The following is a 22,753-nucleotide window of genomic DNA, read 5'->3' as shown; positions in this document are numbered from 1 at the left end:
TGAATTCACAACTGCCATTGTGTAGCGCAGAGCGGACAAAGCCACTACTCCAACACCAATCACAGATGTCAGTGAAGGGACAATGCACTTCTCACAAAACATCATTGCATACTGTGGGGCAGATTCGTCAAACTTAATAAACAGGAAAAGTGGAGGGTTTGCCCGTGGCAGCCAATCAAATTCTAGCTATCTAGTAGATTCTAGAACATTGACCTGTTGACGGGGTTGACTTGGAGTGCTTTAAGGTAGCAATATGTCGAGAGAACACCCATAGATATGAAAGATACAAAGTAATTATAAATTAGACCCAGCTAATTAAAGAGGGTAGTTTTCCTTGACGTCTGTTGGAAAGAAATAGCGACATTTTAAATGTCTAATTATCCTGCTATTGAGGTTACTGATCCCTGCAAGTGACAGGTCAAGTTTACTTTTAAGCTGTGGAGCTCCGTGTCTCAGGAATGACCCAGCCGTACTTTGCATTTAAGGTTTCAGCCAGAGCCTCGCTGCCATTTTTCTTCTAAATGTGACAGACAGCTGGCCGTTCTCCAAGTCAGTAAAACTTAAACAAATAACATCATACTAAGACTTATGTCTGCTGTAACACTGAGCCACTTTACAATGTAATTAACTAATCTATTGGCAGATATTTAATATCAACATTCAGCGCAGTCTCTGCAGATAAATGCCGCTTGTCCATTCCACCACCGTGCCATGTAGGAGACGTTTCTTTTGGTCCTAGAGACATTTTATATCAGTGATGGGCGATCCGATATACTTCATTCTGCTATACTGCAAAGGCCGCCCACTAACCTCCACAAGGTTCACACATTACCCTAGAATTCAAGAATAATTAAACAGCCCCAAAAGATCTTCATTTCCCCCACATCACTTATCCCACATGCTCCTCACTTGCTCAAAATTCCACCACATGGCACTCAGATCTGCCAATTGCTATAAAAATAACCACACATGCCATCAGACCCACACTTGCTAAAAAGTTCCTCCACATACCCTCAGACCCCTTTAAAACAAAACACAGAATAAGTCAGAATGGAGGGCACAGACCTGGGGGTCGTAGGTGAAGGTTCACTGAGCCACCATAGGCCCCCTGTAACCGACCACTGTACCACTGTATAATGGGAAAACCTGGACAGTTTAGACCCCAGCTCCAATCCACTAAGACAATGCCCCAATCTACCCAAAAGGTCTTTATTACGGTCCCAATCTGCAACCTGGAAAGTCCTGTGAAAGTGCGCATTTTAATTGGTGTTCCCATCATGAAATAATAAGTGTCATAAAAAAATGATTACTGCCCCCATTAGTACTCCAATATCATGCCCCAATAATATATCACAAAATATTATTGTCCCCTTAGATATAATCATACATGAAATTTGGGCCACTAATGTATTTATAAAATAATTTTACCCCCTATAAGATTACCCTCATAATTAATAATTATAGTGTGCCTTCTGTTATTTTATGAATGGCCAGCTATGAATGGCCCTGGTTGCTTTGACCTGTATTGCTCTCTCAAAACCAAATCTATTTTTCTGGCAATTTTTGGGGTGATTTACCGTCAATTTGTAAAACCGCTACTTCGCACATTTCACGGTTTATATTGTTACACTGGCTAAGAGCTGGGACGCAGATAATGTGGCGTTTTTGAAAATGGCGTTTTTTTCTTTGGTTTTCTGTCAATTCTCCCTTTCATACATCAGAGGTTTGTCTATGTCTACCTTTAAAAAAATCTTTTTGCAAACCAACCTGAATATCTATAATATCCATGACTTTTATTACATGTTCAGAAGTGTAATAAAATATATTTAAATAACTGTATAAAAGAGAGTACTGGTACTTTTCTGTGTCATTAAGTGTTTGCCTTGCATATACGCTGCCCAATGCTATACTTTAAGTGCAAAATGCAAGATTATGGCCATCAGGTGTTTATGAATTGTATGATTAGATACACAGAGCCTTATCCATCAACAGAATGTGGTACCTACCAATTCTAAATATACTAAATATAATTATACTTCATAGGGATAGTGACATTTCAAACAGCCTGTAATGTCACGTTTAATATTAATGTAGCATAGTTTATACAGTGGTAAAACGTTAGTTGAGCAAACGCTATCTATAATAAACTGATGAGACTCTGAAAAAGTCAATAGAAAGTTTAAAAAAAAAACTATTCATGTCAAAAAGACTAAAGCGTATACTTGTGGTGATTCTAGTTATCATTTATTTAGTACATTCTACAAATGATAACTAGAATCTGATTGGTTGCTATAGGCAACATCTTCACTATTTCAAACACGCAGATTAGTAAATATAACCCCTAAGAGTTAAACTATTATTGAATATTATTTGATTAGTAACTTGAAAATATTCTCACATTATATTAAATAATATTAGGCCTGCATCCCAACATCAAGGGTAGGTACCTCATTATATGCAGGTCCTACACTGACCTATATGCTTTAAACACTATTAAAATAGTACACTATTTTAATAGTGTTTAAAGCATATAGGTCAGTGTAGGACCTGCATTTAATGAGGTACACTTGACGTTGGGATGCAGGCTTAAGTCTTTTGATCACAATATGAACTAATACCTCATGTTTTCATTTTGCTAGACACACACAGATATGCAGTGTGAAGGATAAGCGCTGACAACTGTTTTTTTGTTTTGTATACACATATGGGCATTTATATTGCCACGCAGCTGGTACCACACACAATATGGGATATACCGAGCGCAGGCTTATTTTTCTCTGGTTTTGTTTTAAAATATTGCCTTGTTGTCATAGCAGCTGTCCATCAAGCCTATTTAAGGCACATTTGGGTGTGGCTCACAAGCCAGCCTTTGCTAGATGTAAACCCCTATACCTGGGAGGTGAGTGCAGCTGATTTTAACTGCATTTTAATAGTGTTTAAAGCATATAGGTCAGTGTAGGACCTGCATATAATGAGGTACCCTTGACGTTGGGATGCAGGCTTAAGTCTTTTGATCAAAATATGAACTAATACCTCATGTTTTCATTTTGCTAGACACAGACAGATATGCAGTTTACAGGATAAGCGCTGACAACTGTCTTTTTGCTTTGTATACATATATGGGCATTTATATTGCCACGCAGCTGGTACCATATACAATATGGGATATACCGAGCGTGGGCTTATTGCCAAGCAGCTGCTACCATATATAATGTGGGATATACCGAGCGTGGGCTTACTTTTCTCTGGTTTTGCATTAAATAATATTGTGTGTGTTGCGTTCATCAGTGGGGGAAACAAATGGCGAAGACAGTTGTTGACGATTTCTATTCATTTAATTGCAAATGTTTCAAATTGATCAATCAATATTGTCTGGCAGAAGTGGCAGAGCAAGTGGGTGAGAGATCATATGTAAAGATTGATGACACACTACAGGCAAGTGAAAAACACTGAATAAATATATGTCATGACACTCTGAGAAGTAACCAGAGAGTAAAACAAGCACCATATTGTGTGGAGTTGGCTGATTTTGCAAAGTAAACACAATTATCCCAATTCTTTCCCTTCTCTCCCTATCTATGATAATATTGCCATGTGATTTAAATTGCAGTGAGATTGCAATACACATCTTATCTGCTGTGGTCATAGATCAATCTACTGAACAGGATGTAAGAAGAAAGAGGGATATATTTATTAAACTGCGGGTTTGAAAAAGTGGAGATGCTGCCTATGGCAACCAATCAGATTCATTTTGTAGAATGCATTAAATAAATGACAGCTAGAATCTGATTGGTTGCTATAGGTAACATCTCCACTTTTTCAAACCCGCAGTTTAGTAAATCTAGCCCTCAGACGGGGTGATCTCTCTCAAAACTAGAGATGCTCAGGCTCGGTTCTCCGAGAACCAAACACACCGGAACTTAGCAGATCCGAGCCGGCTCGGTACTTTCGCGCGGCCTCGGACTTGAAAACGAGGTCATCATTACGTCGTCGGATCTCGCGAGCTTTGGATTCTATAAGTACCACTCTCCACGGCGATCCAGCGCCATTTCACAGAAGGGGCAGCACAGTTCTTGGCAGTCTCTAGTGTAGTTGGGCAGCGTCATAGGTAGAAAAGAAAGAGGAGGGGTAGCAGTGTTCTTCATAGTCTCCAGTGACATTCAGGAGAGCTCAGGGGCGGGCTGGCAACATGCAGCCTGGGGGGCACACAGGCAGCCACATCACATGACACACGATGCGGCCGCCTGGTTATATACAGTTAATATTGCATCCGGGGGAGGGGGGGGGCGGCCGGCCCTAACAGGGGTTAGACTGAACGACCCGGGGAAGCGATGCCCCCCGGCCTAGCCCGCCCATGGGAGAGCTCCATTTCTCCATTGCTAATTGTTATTGCTGAAATAGAAATAATAGGTCTGGCAAGCTTGGTCTTCTAAATCTGCAGTCTTTGTTTGAAAGTGTTTGAAAATAATATTGTGAAATGTGAGGTGGTCAGTATTGACTGCAAATGACTGGAAATTAGTGTTAATGAGGTTAATAATAATGCAGGGGGGGGGAAAGCAAAAATATGTGATATTAGCAAAAAATAAATAGGGATTTTAGAAAAACAATCGAGATCCAAAACAAAAACACGCAAGGGCAGTTTTGCCAAAACCAAAGGCAAAACACGAAGTTAATCCAGATTCAAAACCAAAACCAGAACACCGGGGTCAGTGAACATCTCTACTCAAAACAGCAGCTCTTTCAAGCATTAATTCAAAACATAATGATAATCCTGATTGTGATGAATTTTGTAAAACAACAAACAGCAAAACACTCACAAACACCATCTGGATTGACAACAAAGGCTCAGACCTTTGCCGTTTTCTTTTCTTAGTGCTGGTGCTGCTACCGCTCATAATAGAATGTTCAGTGCAAAAACTGATCCATCTAGAAAGTCTGATTACCAAACACCCATCTTTACTTTCTCCAAAATGCCCCTCTATGCCTCTGCAACATCATGGCTCCTGCACCATCACGGCTCCTCTCCCAGACACTGTGATTAGAATGTAAGCTCCTACGGCAGGGTCCTCTACCCTACCTCTCATATCTGTCCGCTCTCCGTCTCCCTTGCTTGTCCCTGTCATGTCTTATGCTGGAATGTTTTCCGTACGTCATGCAATTTGTTCTGTTCATTACAGCCATGCATTTATCTGTGGCCATATATATATACTGTTCTCATGTATGTCTATTTGTGCATGATCTTTTATGTACTCTGTTAACGCATAGCTGTTTGCTCATTGTATGGGTATGTATCAGGGCCTGATGAAGGGATCAGGCGCCCTAGGCTAATAAGCTTATAGCGCCCCCCTGCCTTCCACGTCAGGCTAATACACAGTAGGCAAAAACATACTTGTCCTTAATTTAAAATCTGGCTTCTTTCACCCCTCCCCGCCACGTCATGATTAAAACCATACCACATTTTTCTATCATATTTACTTTGGAGAACAACTATTCTAATATTTTTAAATTAATTTCCGTTTATACCTCTACCTGTCGCAAAATGTTGCTCCCCCCCCCAAAAGCCTTGCGCCCTAGCCTACAGACTAGTCAGCCTACCGGGTAACCGGTCTTTGCTTACAGCTAGAAAGGGAGATCCATTCATCCAATTCACACACAGCTATTTTAATCTTTTTATATATCCTCTGCGCAGGTTATAGACCACTGGTTTCTGCAATTTACATGTCTCTGCCCACAATTCCTAGAGTGAGGATTAAATCCTTCTTTTGTCTGCTAGTTGCTTAGTGTTAGCTATTTCTTGTTAATAAGACCTTTTCTTTATACATTAAAGAACAGCATACACAGGTTAACTTGTGCCTATATATATATATATATATATATATATATATATATATATATATATATATATATATATATATATATATATATATATATACACAAAGATAGAGAGATAACTACAGATATATATATATATATATATATATATATATATATATATATATATATATATATATATATATATATATATATATATGTATATAGATAGATAGATCATTTTTATTTTATTTTTTAAATATTATATTACAAATGCTACTTAGTATCAGGACTGTAATGTTGACTAAAATGAATTTTGTCATTAAATTCTGCAATATCTGCAATGATGTTCATTTAATTAATTGGCATTGCTAATTCACTGCTGAATTAAACTCTTTAGCTCCTTTCAAGTGTAAACGACCGCTACTACATTTTGGCTATAGCGATTCTTCATTAAGCCATGTGATTCTCCCCTCTGTTATGCATGGAGAATTAACATGTCCCTCTAAACAGACAGCAGCTTTCCCTGTAATAAACCAGCGGCACTTAGAATGTAAATCACGTTCCTCACATCCAAGCTCGCTCAGTATTTTTGGCACGCCATCTGAAGCACCTACCTTCACATTGTCTGTTCTTCAAGTTCCTTTGGAAACCCGTCTTACAGTGACAAAAAGCAGGTGTGCTTGTTTGATTACAGTAGGCATCGTCTCCACAAGGATTCACATCTGCTTCACAGGAGTATAAGCTTGGCTCTGAAGGAAATTTAAATTCAGCATGAGCGCTTTCTTCCAAATAAACAAATCAAATCACCAGTAGAGTTATTACAAGAATTCTAAAGCCTCAAAAATAGTTTTAGCACAGTTATGATTTTACAAACACATAAATAGTGCCAGGAAAACTTAACTCAAAATGCGAATCTTGTATATATGAAACATGAAGATAAATGATTTTCTATTGCTGCCTTGGTTAAAAAAAAGTTCATGGTGATGGTGTATTTCCTCTCCAGTTAATTATTAGCAGCAACACATACCACAAATCATGGGCAATGGACAAAATACGGCTCGTATAGCAGTGATGGGCAATAGTCAGGGGCTGCATGGGCAGCTCTCAAATAATCTCAGTAATCAGTTAAAGCAATTATTTCAATTAAAGAAAGAGACACCTATTTGTAATAACATATCTGCAGGCATTTTAAACAAGTGTTACAAGCTGTAACAAACAAATCTGACAATAAAGCAGGAAGGAATTAGGGGCCACAGGTGAAGTCTCGGGGGCTCACATGTGGCCCTATGTCTGCCTGATGTCCATCACTATCAAAGATTCTAATTCAGCACATCTCTAAAAACAAGTGGAGTGGATTATATGCAGGGAGTAGTTGAAAGATCTTCCTATCTATAATCATTGTAAGATGGACATAAGAGAAAACATTAATTTTCCTCCACACTTTTACTTGTCAAACAAGTTAGGGAATCCTATGTAAGGGGATTCAATGAATCCAAATTCCAACTTTGTACATACAAGCCCTGGCTGTCTTTTATCATTGGTCGGATACTCTCTCTAGAAGAGTGTAGCTAACTCTTAAGTAGAGGAGGATGGCATGTGGTCTTCTACGTAAACACCCCCACCTTTGCATCCCTAGCTCTGGCTATCAGCTGCAACATCAGGAGAGGGTGCTAGGAACCATTTAATTCACTTCATGATCAGTTTATGATCGCAAGACACAGTATTCCAATCAAACACTATGGGGGGAATTCAATGTGGAGCGTAGAGTGTAGTGTCTAATTGAATTCCCCCAATGTTCTGCTTCCTTATTGAATAGGGAATCTTGTGCCGTCATTACAGAGATGTCAAAATGACTTTTCCAGCCAGTGCGACAGATCTCTATCGTGTTGATTCTGCTTTATTAGCAAAATGTTTCTTATTGAAACAGCAATTTACTTTGAACCTTAAGTTCTCACAAAAGAAGAGACCTATCATACTAATTAGGTTTTCCCTCAATTAAAAATAAGAAAAGCAGTTACAAAATCTGAAACATAAAAATATAGCAGTCATAGGCTTGAGTCAATTTGTGTTCTACATGAAAAAACAGACAGTATTTATCCTATGTGCAAAATAATAAACTTAGTTGCACCCCCTGCATTGTAACATGGTTTGTCCAGGATCAAATTTACTCTTTTTATTGCTTTGCTCTCCATAATGACTCAGAGCCTATATTCGCACCGTCTACAAATAAAATAAAGTACATATAGTTGGTAGAGCTGGCCAACATGGTTTGCCCAGTCGCAAATTGGCAACTACCTTTAAATGAAGCTTTATATATGTATAATTTGTAAACAACAAAGTATTGATAAAGTTTTTTTTGTTTGTGAACTAAACTAAAAAAAGTTATTGTCGTGGAATCTGACACCAAAATCTGAAATCTGGCTCGGTCATGATGTGGGGTTGGAGTGAGGATATGAAGTGGTTTACAAAAAAGGATATTTTATGTTCGCATTTATATATCTTCAAAAAAAATAAATAAAAAAATAAAACATTTGGAACCAATAGCAGCAAATTTTAACAAATATCAGACAGGACTCTCTGGGAAACTTAGCCCTGCATATTAAATGCTAATGTAAAGATTATGCGAGGGGCTATTTTAGTACTATAATATGTCAAGTGCTCCTTGTGGACCGACCTGACAATATTTCCCATTTTAAATGTAAACTTTTTTAGTGAGAGGCAAAATGTCAGTGTGGACTATTCATCAGCTTACAAACCAGGCTGTATATATGTCACCGCAGTGGGGACACACAGTCACATTTTTCATAGTAGAGGAAATGAAATACACTTAATACCTTGGAGTTCTCTATTCCGGCCTGCAGCATAAGTTACAACAGATGCGCCTTGTAGCCGAGATACAATACGTTGTGATGAGATTCATGGTGGAGCTGGGGCGTAGTACAGTTATTTCAGCATTATACACTGAAATGATCATAGGCTGGGTCTGAGCTGTTTTCTAGAGCAGAGCTTGGCAACAAGTGGTTCTCCAGCTACTGAAGGACTACAAGTCCCAACATACCTTGCCAGCCTATGGCAAAGATAGCTATGGTGGCGGTACTAATGCACTGCACAGGTTACAGGGAATAGAGGTGAGGAGGGGCGGTGGGTGATGCCAATCCACCCTACCTAGGCTCCAAAGTTGCTCTTCTGGTTCATGCCCAGTGAAGTACTAGCAATGCCCCTGGACGCAACATTTAATATGAGTTCTAGCGATGTCCTGATCCACCCGTAGGTAGCAATGTGCACTCTCCCGCTAGTGGGCAACTCTAAGTACCAGCAGGGCCAGCCAGCCACACAGTCGTCTAAGCTTGCTCTACACCAGTGATGGGCAAAGTGGCACGTAGCCCTCCGAGCCTTCACCTACAGCCACCAGCTCATCCCTGCTTTATGCCCTGTCAATCAAGGACAATAAGTGGCCCTTTTGAAGGTTTGAGGGCCCTTGAAGGGGGACAAGTTGCCCAACACTGCTCTACATTCACAGGCTCACTATACTTTCACTTTACTTGAAATCTGACTCGTCCGTCATGTTGTTGCATTTGGGGTTAGTACATAACATTGTGGTTTAAAAACAAACTCACCAGAAGTGAAAATAATGATCATTTTATTAATCAAAGCAAAGTACAAATATATAAACTAATTAATATATTCCTGATTGAGCTATTAGACACAGTTATTATGTCTCTCCACCGTACATCTTTTCACTTTCTGGTGTTGTCAGTGCGTTTGAATAGGCGGCTCAGATACAGAATAAACTTCAACCCATACTTAATAAAAACATTTCTCTGGTCTTTTCCTGAGATATCAGTTTGTCTATCTACGAATCAAGGCTGTCATTACAGCAAATAGCAAATACATGCTTTGTTTGTATGTACAATAATGAATGCAAGTGTAAACATATATACGAATCCTTATAACACGTAAGCCATTTACTTAGAAACATTAACATATTACTATTGCTGTTACTTTCCAGTGTATGTTTACACTTTGAAAAATGTTTAACTCATTGATGCCGGGCAAACTCTCTCTATACCACAATGCAATTAAAATGTTGTAAAGTTTAAATAAATTTTGAAATCAATCTACTTACAACACTATTTCAATGCAGGGAAAGTGAACTATCAGTCATGTCTGTATGGAATACAGTGTACAGATGAAAGCAAACACTGTATATTTAAATTTTGTCTTACATAATACTCTAATAGATATACAGCTTTATACAATTGGCGGAATCTGTCATTCATTTCTTACAAGGTCCTCTACCTGCTATTATTTAAGAACCAGACTTTCTATACTTGGTGGATTCATGTCTGTGTCTTGCAGTAGGGGTGGATCACTTACAGCAGAGCGTCTAAACTTTTCCTCAATTACCCCCAACAAGTCGGGATATCCCTGGGTGAAGGAATGTCAGATAATTACTGATTCAGCTCTTAACAATACTCCACCTGTGCATGAATAGGGACATCATCATCGGCTATTTATATAGCGCCACTAATTCCGCAGCGCTGTACAGAGAACTCATTAACATCAGTCCCTGCCCCATCGGAGCTTACAGTCTAAATTCCCTAACACACACACACACAGACAGACAGACAGAGAGAGACTAGGGTCAATTTTGATAGCAGCCAATTAACCTACCAGTATGTTTTTGGAGTGTGGAAGGAAACCAGAGCACCTGGAGGAAACCCACGCAAACACGGGGAGAGCATACAAACTCCAGAAAATGCTGAGGTGTCAGCAAAGTTTAAATTTGAAAATCTTTTTGCCACCTCTGGCAAAACTGACCATTTCACTGATTACTTTACATATTCCTCTTTGGGGCTATATATATATAGCAATTATGTCATACAGGTCTGTTGTCTGGATATATAAACAAATATAGTTGAGATTAGCTCTATCAGTTATTCCTGATAAATACACACAGATACTATTACATGTACGCTGTAAGGATGCAATAGAAGTTTGATATCTAACAACAAACAGTCAGATAGAAGTTTAATCTTCATATGGATCTTGGCCAATTAGGGATGATCTTTAAATCTGGTATCGTCCTCAGGATTGTTATCTGGGCCAACCACCTGCTGATCAGAACATTTTGATCTATGTATACCAAATATCTATGCTGGGCAGTATTCCATATTCTCAGGTTTTCATTAGTTTTCTCTTTTTCTCTTTGAAGAGACGCTGTACGCCAGTCTTATTCCTACTCTAAAAATATCACTACAGATGTTTTGCGAAAATGCATAAACTTGAGTAACAGTTACAGTGCAATAAACAGGATTTAGGCTTGGGCAGCAAGGTGGCTCAGTGGTTAGTACTTCTGCCTCAAAGCACTGGGGTCATGAGTTCAATTCCCGACCATGGCCTTATCTGTGTGGAGTTTGTATGTTCTCCCCGTGTTTGCGTGGGTTTCCTCCAGGTGCTCCAGTTTCCTCCCACACACCAAAAACATACTGGTAGGTTAATTGGTTGCTATCAAAATTGACCCTAGTCTCTCTGTCTGTCTGTCTGTGTGTATGTTAGGGAACTTAGACTGAAAGCTCCAATGGGGCAGGGACTAATGTGAATGAGTTCTCTGTACAGCGCTGCGGAATCAGTGGCGCTATATAAATAAATGGTGATGATGATAATGTATTTACTCTGTATGAAAGCTGGGACCATGCTTAGGAAAACACTGTTCAGCGGGCAGTATAGAAATATATGGCAATCAAAATATCTGGACTTTTGCAGGGGTATGAACATGAGGGGTACACGGTTACCCATTAAGGGTGCAATCGCTCACAAAGCTTATGGCATTGTTGACAATAGTATGTTGTTGAATGTATTATATGATTCTATTGGGTATTATTTGGAGAATAATGCCAATAATTGTTTCTTTACAAGTGAGTTCCCTTTTCACCTATTGTAATTATAACACTTAGTTAAATAGACAATATAAAAACTGATGACTTTTAAAGCCTAACTTTATTCTAAAATAAGAAATTATCTTTTTTTTTATACTGATTACTGTATGTTCTCTCTGCAGTCTTTCAATGTAACAAAAGTCTGGTAGAAAGCTGCAGTGATATAATGAAATCAATTTACCTTCCTACATTTTCAATGTTCAGCTATTCATTAGTGCATTAATATACTACAGAACACAAACAAAATGTACATTCTGATGGTACTAGACATAACTTTCTCTGGTATAGGCTGCATTTTACTATTATCAAGCAAACAATCGTCAAAAATGTAAGTTTCAGACTGTAGCTTATGTTCAGATTTGCAGTAAATACACTGTATTGTTATGTATATATTGTAATGTTCTGTGACTATCTGAGCACCACATCTCCAGAATGATTGCACGGACATCTACTAAACTAACACCATAATATCCGTTAGAGCCAATAAAAGATTACTATGTGGTATAACCACTGCTAAGTCACAATGTCCTGCAACAACGTACATAGGGAGCACACTGCAGGCCATACTTGCAGAGAGATACCCGCCATCTTTAAAGTGGAGCTGGTTTGTATATTTAAAAGGGGTCAGTCTCTTTTGGCCCCTACCATGTGCTCAAACTAATGCGATGTATGCATCATTATGAAGGGCACCCCGCTTGCTGTGGGTTTCTCTGAAACATGTTACCCCAGATTCTCTAGGGCAGTGGCTGGTCATAAAGATTCTAAAGATTCCATAGCTTTGCCTAAACAAAACAAAGCTATGGGGCTGGTTGTCAGATAGATGTGTTATGGATCAGAAGTCTGGGTCTACGTCAATCAACTGCTGTAACTGTTAAGTGACTTTACGCCAATCTATATGTGTTCCATATTAACGTGATTCGGTGGAGTGTTGCTATTTGGGAGAGGCAGTAGCAGATTATTATATAGGCTCTACATTTATTAGATGGTTTAACTGCTGTACCAGTCACTGAGGGCCTTTTGTGCAAGTAAATGGGTGTACTTCCCCCTTTTTGGGTTGAGCAGAGAGAAGATGAAGGTGTGCCCTGTGTTTACCGTCCAGTATAGCCTTGTGTATCGAACCTGCTCCTAGTATACTTATAGCGGGTGGTGGGGAGCGTAGCTGTAGTGTAAGAGACATCCGCACTATATGCAGATGACCTATTGTGATTCCTGAATGTCACATGGGATACATTGTCCCAGGCTAGAACTCTTATAGAACTTAAGCACTTAATCTGAATTGTCTATTCATTGATTTAGTCACCTACATGGGATTGCTCAACACTAAGCCCAGTCTATCAAGACCAGGATAGGCTACCTGGCTTATTTTATGTGCAACTCCATAAAAGTGACTAATCTATTAATGTTACCTCAAGTACAGTACATCCACTTACTGCCGTCCCAGAAGAAGGAACTGCCTGACGTCCGATAAGAAATGGGCAACATATATATATATATATATATATATATATATATATATATATATATATATTGCAGAGCATATCACTGGTCTCATTAATGTCTCAAATATTTATTATATATCAATCTTATTATATGACCCAGTAACATAAAACAGGACTCAGGAATACGCAGCTTTGACTCAAGTGTCAAAATATATTTGGGGACTTTGCACATATATTATAGAACCGGGACGATATACTGAAATGATCTACTACTGCTGGAAGAGGCACACCATTAATCTTTGTAAAGTAAATTACTGAAATGTACTTTGTGATGTTTGAGGTACAGCTGCCAAACCTGTGGTTTGTGGTTCCTCGCTGCTCCCGTTGTGCTTACTGAAAACTTACGAATCAAATATGTAAAATATTTATTATGTCTGGGTATTATGCCAATGTGGCCCTCTAAAGCGGATTAGAAGCCATGAAATTATGTGCTTAATGTCTTACTGACGAGTCCAGATAAGAGTGACACAGACGCCGTAATGTGCTGTAAATATATTTTATTTTCCAGATATTGCTGTTTAGGGGGGCTGGGGTGGGGGGGGGGGATCAGTAAAAAAAAGTTTGCTAACAAAAAATACATTATGTGGTTCTTTTACTAATCTAATTTGGTTCCTTAGATTTCTAGAATTGCTTTGAATCATACTGATTGGTTGCAGTAAATGTCTTTGTGTGAATTGAAAAGCAATATATTTCAACTTAATTAAGTTTGGCTAGGCATGGAATTAACTCCCTCTTTGCTTACAGACATTAATTGTATTATTCCATGTCTCATTAACTTTATACCTACATCTCCTGAATTTCAAATAGTTGTTTTATCTACTTATTGTAACTGGCAGGGTTGCCAACTGTTCTGGAAAAAAATACTGTCCTTCAAAGTTTGGGCTCTGGTGTTTTTATCCTACTAATATTGCCATCAACAATGCTATTTAAATAAAGGGGAACATGGCCTGAATCCATCAGGACATCGGACTCATCATTAGATTGCCTTTAAATGGAACTTGAATATTAAAGCTCATAAAATAACTTCTGTCTCAGCTCCTTTTTGTCCTAAGAAGACAAGAGACCCCTTGCTTCAAAAGGGAAACCCACATTTATTTGCCAACATAAACTGAGGATCTACTTGATCAAATAAAAAAAAATAATAAGCATGTTGAACCTAATTGTCTCACTGTTACATTGTCCAAACCTTAAAGGACCACTAAATCCTGAAAATGACATTTCACTGCATTGCTATTTAAAAAAAAGGTATTACCTATTACCTCCAAACTCTATTCTATAGATAACTAAAGCTCCTCTCTCATGCTTCTGACTTGATTACAACTCATACAGGTCAAAAATATTAATCTCTAGGCATTTGAGTTCCTGTGACATTACTGGCCTTGCCCCTGTGTATGAATGAACCGATCCACACAGTGTGTTTCTGGCCAGCAAGTTTGCAAAGAGGTCAGTCACACTCTGCCTACTTAGGTTCAGAAGCTCCTCCCTCCTAACATGGCAAAGTACTGCAAGTGAGTGAAAGATACCATGGTGGATATATTAAGTTAAGTATAAACACTGCAATTATTTTATGCATATTATTCAGCTTAGTAATACACAGCCTTTGCTATACATTAATGTGAAATAGCAGCTTTAATTTAAATCTAAACGTACTCAAAGCTTTAACTCAAGTCCTGATTGTAAACATAGCACATACTATATAACTATCCAGCGCCTTAACACAGTGAAAAATAAAGAAACATTTAACCACTCTCTTAAAAAAAAAATGCTACAATCTGTTTTTTTGGGAGACAGTCACAAGTCATCCTTCGTGTTTGAAACAAGCTTCAGTCCCATTAATGTGATCTCAGCCCAGGGTCCGCCAATATTTAACAGGGAGCCCTGGAACCAAGTCTCAGTTTTACCTGCCAGACCAGTAAAATATCACCCATGTGGGAACCCTAATAACAAGTGCTGCTGATAATTACAAGACAAGACCGGCTGTCTTGTTCTAAAGAGCCCTCCTAAAAGCAAAACATTTACCTGTTTTGCAGCCTCTCTCGTCACTTCCATCGCCGCAGTCGTCAAACTGGTCACACTGCAGATCAGATGCAACGCACCTTTTGTTCTTGCAGGTAAATTCATCCTTCTTGCAAGGTTTTACTTTCTGCCTCATTCCTACCACACATAAACAAAATAAATCACAATTAGCATCGCACGCTCATTAAAATGCAGCCAGCATGTAGAGCCACTGACCAAGAAGCAGAAAGGTTTCTCATGCGTTTCAAATATAATTGTTTCAGAGCCTAATTTATAGCACACATAAACTTTCAATTAAGGTCAATTATGTTTTTCACCGAAGGTTCCTCTCAAATTACATTAATTCAGTCCCTGAACTGCATAGGGTAAATTTCACGTACCACAGTGAGCCTCATCAGAACCATCTCCGCATTCATCCAGTTCATTGCAAATCTGCTCCGTCCTCAGGCACACGCGGTTGTTATGGCATCGGAACGGCCTTGTGGGTGGGCAGGGAAGTTTGACTTAGAAACAAAAAATGACACAAGCACAATGTCAATATAGTCTTCTACTGGCATCATGGAACAACATAACATTGAGGAATGCGGTTTGAATTGGTGGGATGCGTCTCACACTGGTCTTAGCCAATGGCATCGCTAGACGTCGGCAGCAGGGGAAACGGTGCCAAGTCGGAAGCACAGAGCCAAACTGGTTTGGGCCCCTGCTCCACTGTTGTTTGCCAAATATCCCAAAGCATAAAAATGGGTTAGAGCAATTCGAAACCCTCAAATCCCATAGGGCCCTATGTGGAAGCCTAGGTTGCTTAATTGGTTATATGGCTATGCAGAAGCAGAGTCCACAACATCATCTATAACATGGTTTATTTCAATATTACTTTTCAATTAATTTATAGAAATTTATTTGTTTTGCTTAACGAGCACCCCTTACCCTTATGTAATGAAGCCATTGTGTTCATTAGAATATTCATTAGAATGCAGCCGATTAATTGACTAGGAACCAGTATGAAGACCTGGCTCCTGGTCAATTCATAGGTGGGATTCTCATGACCCAGCCCACAAAAATGGCCGCCTCCAATGTATGTAGTCAAAAGATTCACTTTAAACCTTTTGGTGATTCCAATAACTGTATGCAGATGGAGTACATTTTACTGAGACGAGCTGCACGTTCATGCGCCCATAGCACTGCGCCCCAACTGAGCAATTTGTATTTTACTTCACTCCTCCATTGTCTGTGCACCTCATTCAGTGGTTCTAAACATGTTAGTTGCACCAATGCTAATGGGCACAGATATCAGTCTGCATTGAATATACACCTTGCACCCCAGTAGCTGTGTTGAGCATTGTAGTGTTATTTGTTTACTGTATTGTACTGTTATATCCTGTACTGTCCTCTTGTTTGCCCTCTGTACGGCTCTGCAAACCTCATGTGTCACCCTATAAGTGAAGGTTATTAATAATAATACATAGTAACATAGTAACATAGTTGATGAGGTTGAAAAAAGACACCAGTCCATCAAGTTCAACCTATTTTGGATCTCCTGCAATCCTGCACTTATATTTTAAATTGATCCAGAGTAAGCAACTGCTAATCTGTTTCAATTGTGAAAATCCCCCCAGACCCAATATTGCAGTCCAATGTTTACCCTATATCCAGTTCTATCCTTCATTTTAATTAACGGTCGTATCCCTGGATACACTTTTCCGCTAAAAAATTGTCTAACCCTTTCTTAAACATATATATTAAATCTGCCATCACAACCTATGTATTTGTACATAGTAATCATATCTCCTCTTAGACGCCTCTGTTCTAAAGTAAACATGCCTAAACTGGCTAACCCTTCCTCATAACTTAATGACTCCATACCCTTTACCAATTTTGTCGCCCTTCTCTGAACCCTTTCTAGTTCCAAAATATCTTTTTTATAGAGTGGTTTTATAGAAAGTAATAATAATAATAATAGTAATAATAATTCTCACTAATGCTGAAATAGGAGAAGGATGCTGTTGTTGCTTAATGATCTGGAAGGCCAATCGCGCTTTTAAGGTTGCTAGATAGCTCAATTTTTCTCAGTAAAACATGCTCCACCTGTTCTCAAAATAATAAGAAGTGCTCCTTGTTATATGTGTTACACTAAGTGAACATGGTAAGCTGAGCTGGACTTCAGAAATCCTAACAGTGCCCCTGCCCAAAGCCTTAGGAAAGCTACAATAAATAGAACGTCAGGAACAAATAAGTGATTTTAATAAATGATGTGAACACATTTGATTAGCAGATCTTCAATCATGTTATTTGTTCCAGTGTATTGTTTCATCACAAATCCAAATAGATAATTAAATTATTTAACAGATTTGAATGCTCTGTGTAAATCCTTGCATGTCTGTGCAGATCGTAAAAATTATGTAAAACAAGAGGAAATGGTTAAATGCACTAATGTAATTTCAATGAAGTACAAATTCTGATTTACTAGCTGAAGTACAGGTGCCTGGATGAAAGCTGAATACTGTAGTAAGCACAAAGAGCAGTTAAGTACAGCAAAGAACACCACCCTCTAACGTTTAATACTTCAAGTCTATTCTATTTTAAAAGATGAGTTGAAAACACCACTCGTGATCCTCATGGGTGGAGACATGCAAATTAGGTTACACTTGGTTGAAGATCTGCTTAAGGAAATGAGGACATTCTGGTTATGTGTTTCTTAGAAGCTGTTAACTGATTTGCTCATGGTTTGGTGTAGATAAAGTATTCTCGCAGGATAGTCAATTATAGTTACCTATCAGTTAAGGTATCTAAATATTTCCATTCATTACAGGCGGAGACATGCAAATCACAAGCTAATGTACAAAATATATCAAGGCGCATTTGACACCACAATTTTCTACTGGCCAATGTGACAGGATTCTCGCATCAACATTTAGATGCTCTGATTGGCTACCAATTGGCCCCAGCCCCTCCCTTTTTAGACTTGTTCACAGATGGATACACTAGAGTTACTAGAGCTGAAAAACTCTGTGCTGCACTTACAGTTTTAATGCTCTGATTGTTCTAGACCCGCCCCCCTCCATCCCCTGCACATATCCCCAGATTTAATGAATGATGTCAAAACCTTTTAGAAACATGGAATTCTGCAAAGCAGAAGTATTGTCTCCGATTATGTTCCTGTAATGCTATCACGTCTGATCAGGTCTTTTTGGGCAAATTTATGTTGCAATATTCACCCTACTTCTAAGACATCAGTGGGCTTCGGAATCAGAACATGTATGGGCACTACCATAAATAATGTAACTAAATAAAGGTGAGGCGTAAGACGGGCACGTTGATAAAGAGAGTAAATAACGTACCACACATTTCAGGCACTTCATCAGAGTTATCTCCGCAGTCATCTTCCCCATCACAAAGCCACAAACGCAGCTTACAAAGAGTGTTATTGCACAGGAACTCATCCCCTCTGCAGATGTTTTCCCCTTAGAAAAAGAGAAGGAATGACAATTATTTTATCATTGTTAATAATGAACAAGAATCTGTAGCTGCATTCCACTAGAAGTAGTATAGCCAACAAATTGTTTCATGAAAGGTATATTTAAAAAGCAGTTTTGCTATATGGATAAAATCAGTTGAATTGTAGGCAACATAATACAACAATTCAGGCATAAATAGCCAAAATCTAAACACTGTTTTTACTTGTTACATTTCACATTCCAACGTAATGCAGAATACAAGTGCGAGATGTTAGGTGGGATTGTGAGCTGGGCCTGACAAGCTGCAGCCATACAGTAATAAATTTACAGAGATTATCACACGTTTCGAAGTTTTGTCCCTTGAAGTATTCATATAGTTTTTATTAATTGAATAATTGTACAGAACGATTCCGATTATTCTACATAGCAGTTGAACAAAATATCACTATCTATTCTTATTTTCTAGGCTTTGTGAGTTTTCATTTAATGTGATGGGAGTGTTTCAAATACAAAAAAAGCAAAAAAAAAAAAAAAGCATTACAACCAAAATCAGTAAGTCTATATAGGATCGTCCTACTATCCCAGTCTTGATAGACTTACTGACTTTCCTACTAGGATGCTATGGTCCAACTAGGCTAGAGTTCAGGCAAGGCAGGGGCACACGGAGGATTGTCGGGGGGGTTTCTCCCCGCCGACCCAAAAAAACAAACAAAAAAAAAAACTGAGAGTCAGTTTCGCCAGCGCTGTTCTAAACAGCAGCCACGGCGCTGTCAAAGAAGCGTCTGCGGCGGTGCTGTATACAATACAGCACCGCCGCAGTGGCCACTTAGATAGCGCAGGGGGGGTTTCTAGAGACTCAGAAACCCCCCCGCGTGCGCCACTGCAAGGCTATGGTTTAGGATATTGCCATACTAACTAGAGATGCTCAGGCTCAGTTCCTCGAGAACTGAACACACCCAAACTTAGGGGATCTGAGCCGAGCCGGCTCTGTAGTTTCACGCGCCCTCGGAATTGAAAACGAGGCGAAACGTCATTGTGACGTCGTCGGATCTCGGATCTCACGAGATTTGCATTCCTTTTTAAGATCCAACATAGGGGAAGGTGGAAGGGAGGGCGGACCCCCATTTTTTTTTTCTTAAGAACTGACGTGTGTTTGCGTCATTGCTCTGTCGCTTACCATCCAGCCAGGTCGCTGCAGTATTTGTTTGAAAGTATATGAAAATAATATTGTGACCTGTGAGGTGGCCTAAACTGATTGCAAATGACTTGAAATTAGTGTATTGAGGTTAATAATAATGTAGGAACAAAAAAAGATCAAAGTTGTGATTTTAGCATATTTTAGCAATTTTTCTAAAAAATCCAAAACCAAAACACACAAGAGCGGTTTTGCCAAAACCAAAACCAAAGCATAAAGCTAATCCAGATCCAAAAACCAAAACCAGTTCACGGGGGTCAATGAGCATCCAAGCATACCCTGCCTTTTATTGGCATGGAACAAACTATTTGGAGCAAAGGTCAACCAACAATTAATTTGCAACAATTATTCACACTGAAGATGACATGGGCCAGCATCCCTGTTTCTTTTCTGGGACACCCCCCCCACACACACTTATCACCTGAAACTGGAATTCAATATCCATCATCTATTCACAGCGAGGACTTGACGGAATCGATCCTACTGTACAATGAGTTTAAACCACAAATCAGCTCAGGTCACAGGTTCTAGTGTGGGGGGTCCACTTTAAGTCCACATCCCAATAATCCCAACAATCTAACCAGTCTTGAGAGCAAATGGGGGAGCAAGTCACTATTAGTAAGATGTGTAAGTATCTAATAAAGTGGCCACTATAACAAATAACACTGAAGAATAAATGTATCAAACATTCTAAAAAGGAAAAGTGGAGGTGTTGCCCATAGCAACCAATCAGATTTTATCATGTTCTGTATGTGCTCGATAAATGAGCGCTACAACCTGATTGGTTGCTATGGGCAACACCTCCACTTTTCCTGTTTAGAATGTTTGATACATTTAACCCCAAGGGTGCTGAAATGATACAGAGATCAATGAATAAACCAGAAACAGTTATACCCTCCGATGATATTTCTGGATAACTATATTGTATTAATGATAATATGTGAACGGGGGAAAAAAATATGCTTTCTTGCTGAAGTTGTCAATGTAATGTTCACTTGCTGAGACACTTTCCAAAACTAACATGTTGCTTAAAGCTATTTAAAACAGTAAAATTGTAGTTTATTGCCTGTGGTCCTTAATCTCATACTTGTTCCCAGTGCGTACTACCCTCAACCACCTTCCTCTCCTTCATATCTCTCTTTCCCAGCTACAAGAATACCCATAAGACCGTGCAGGAGAACAGAATGACGGCTTCACAGATCTTCTCCCAACTCTGATTTTTCACGGCTCCTTGTTAGCTATGTAAATGTTAACTGCTTGAGTTATAGCAAACTGTCGGGAATCGAAAAGCACCTTCATTTCATTTTCGTCTACAGAGTATGACAATCCAAAATATAAGTTCTTTAAATATGTGGATAGATTGGATAGTCTCTTTAAAATAAAGCATTTTATTTTTTTAATGACTTTTTCCACTGTGCTTTAATTTTTTAACCCCTCTCCTACACCCTACTAGCAATCTAGTACCTCCGCTGTGGATTGCACCCTTGCGCTACTCAGGATCCAAGAACTTACAATCAGCCATTGATTCTGCCGGTCAGACTGTGCAATGGTCTCTCGGGGCAGAAATGGAAAATACGGTATTGAAATAACTGCCAGCTCCTACTTTAACGAGCATGCAGGCAGCCACATGATCACCGCACCAGGTAAGATCGGAAAGATTAGCTCCACGTTCAAATTCCAGTTTTCCTGAAACTTCTTGGTCAAAATTTCTGGCAAAAATCAAAATATGTACTTGAAATGTTGTGGTATAAAATGATAAATGTAACATTAAAGATAAAACTAAGTTCTATTTCCTCTGTTCTTTGCCATTCTCCCCCACCTCTCCACTGCGCAGGCGCTGGGGTGAAGATTGGACCGGTCGGAGTAGGAAAATGGAAGGGGAACCTTGATATTTTTTTTATCATTTAAAGAAAGAAAAAGAAAATAACAGATGAAAAAGTGTTTATTCTAGATTTCAAGAGAAATTTTCCAATTGTCCTTTTCGGGGTTAAACTGCCTGGAAACCAAACAAAAAAACAACAAGCAGAAACACTTATTAGGACGTCTAGCACAAGGCCAGGGGTTCATATTTATTTTATTTATATATTTTTATTACAAACTATCCAGTCTGAGACCTGATACACAATGACTCTACAGGAGGAAAATTCAATTCAGCGCCATGTGTCTCCGGAACCGTCCATGCGGTTACATCGCTTCCGTATTCAGCCTGGAATCTCCGCTTATTGTTCTTGGATCCCATAGAGATGTGAGGAAAAATGAACAGAGATTCCTTACTGTAATATTCGACACAGCCACAGACAGTGACGTCCGGCGGCTCCTCACAGCCAACTGAACCTCCCTCTACAAGTGGGCAATTAACCGACTGGACTTTGATTACAGCCAACAGATATTTCGGGGCAGCTTCTCCGGGCCCCACCAGGTTGGTGACTCCTCTCACTACATAGGCCCCTGTACATTGCACCTGCTAAACCCCTCTTTCGACGCCCCTGTTGATATCTAACCTTCGCTCACTTTGAATATTAGCCAGACTTTCAATTCCAAAGAACACACCGCCCACAGGGTGCGCTGGGGGTGTTGACCAAACAGCAATATTCTAGGGCAGACGCACCCATGGTTCAATCAGAAGTTCTCTTTTTGTCAGCACCCTCCACTTTCCAAAGTATACTATGATATATTCTAGCACAAAGCCACTTATATTTGTACAATGGCCATCTCTGGATTTAAGAACAGTCATTACGGCAAAACAACTATATTTTGGATGAAAACCTGAAACTATTAAATGTCACGGGGAGCGCAGCTGTTCAAAGGCGTCTTGCAATGTGTACAACTGCCCCA

General features: G+C 39.2%; 1 protein-coding gene across 1 annotated transcript in view; it reads right to left on the bottom strand.

Annotated features, from left to right (window-relative positions):
- LRP1B (LDL receptor related protein 1B) overlaps positions 1-22,753 on the bottom strand; it is a 728,477-nt gene that overhangs the window by 65,837 nt on the left and 639,887 nt on the right. Inside the window, exons 71-74 of the mRNA XM_075181401.1 lie at positions 18,607-18,729; positions 15,649-15,771; positions 15,272-15,406; positions 6,429-6,563 (exon numbers count right to left, since the gene is read on the bottom strand). Of these exons, the coding sequence (XP_075037502.1) occupies positions 6,429-6,563; positions 15,272-15,406; positions 15,649-15,771; positions 18,607-18,729 (516 nt within the window). The remainder of the gene's footprint in view (positions 1-6,428; positions 6,564-15,271; positions 15,407-15,648; positions 15,772-18,606; positions 18,730-22,753) is intronic.

Source organism: Mixophyes fleayi, chromosome 7 (genome assembly GCF_038048845.1).
Source record: "Mixophyes fleayi isolate aMixFle1 chromosome 7, aMixFle1.hap1, whole genome shotgun sequence".
NCBI classification, from domain to species: Eukaryota; Metazoa; Chordata; class Amphibia; order Anura; family Limnodynastidae; genus Mixophyes; species Mixophyes fleayi.
The sequence above is the reverse complement of the archived record's forward strand: the minus strand, read 5'-3'. Positions and strand labels throughout refer to the sequence as shown.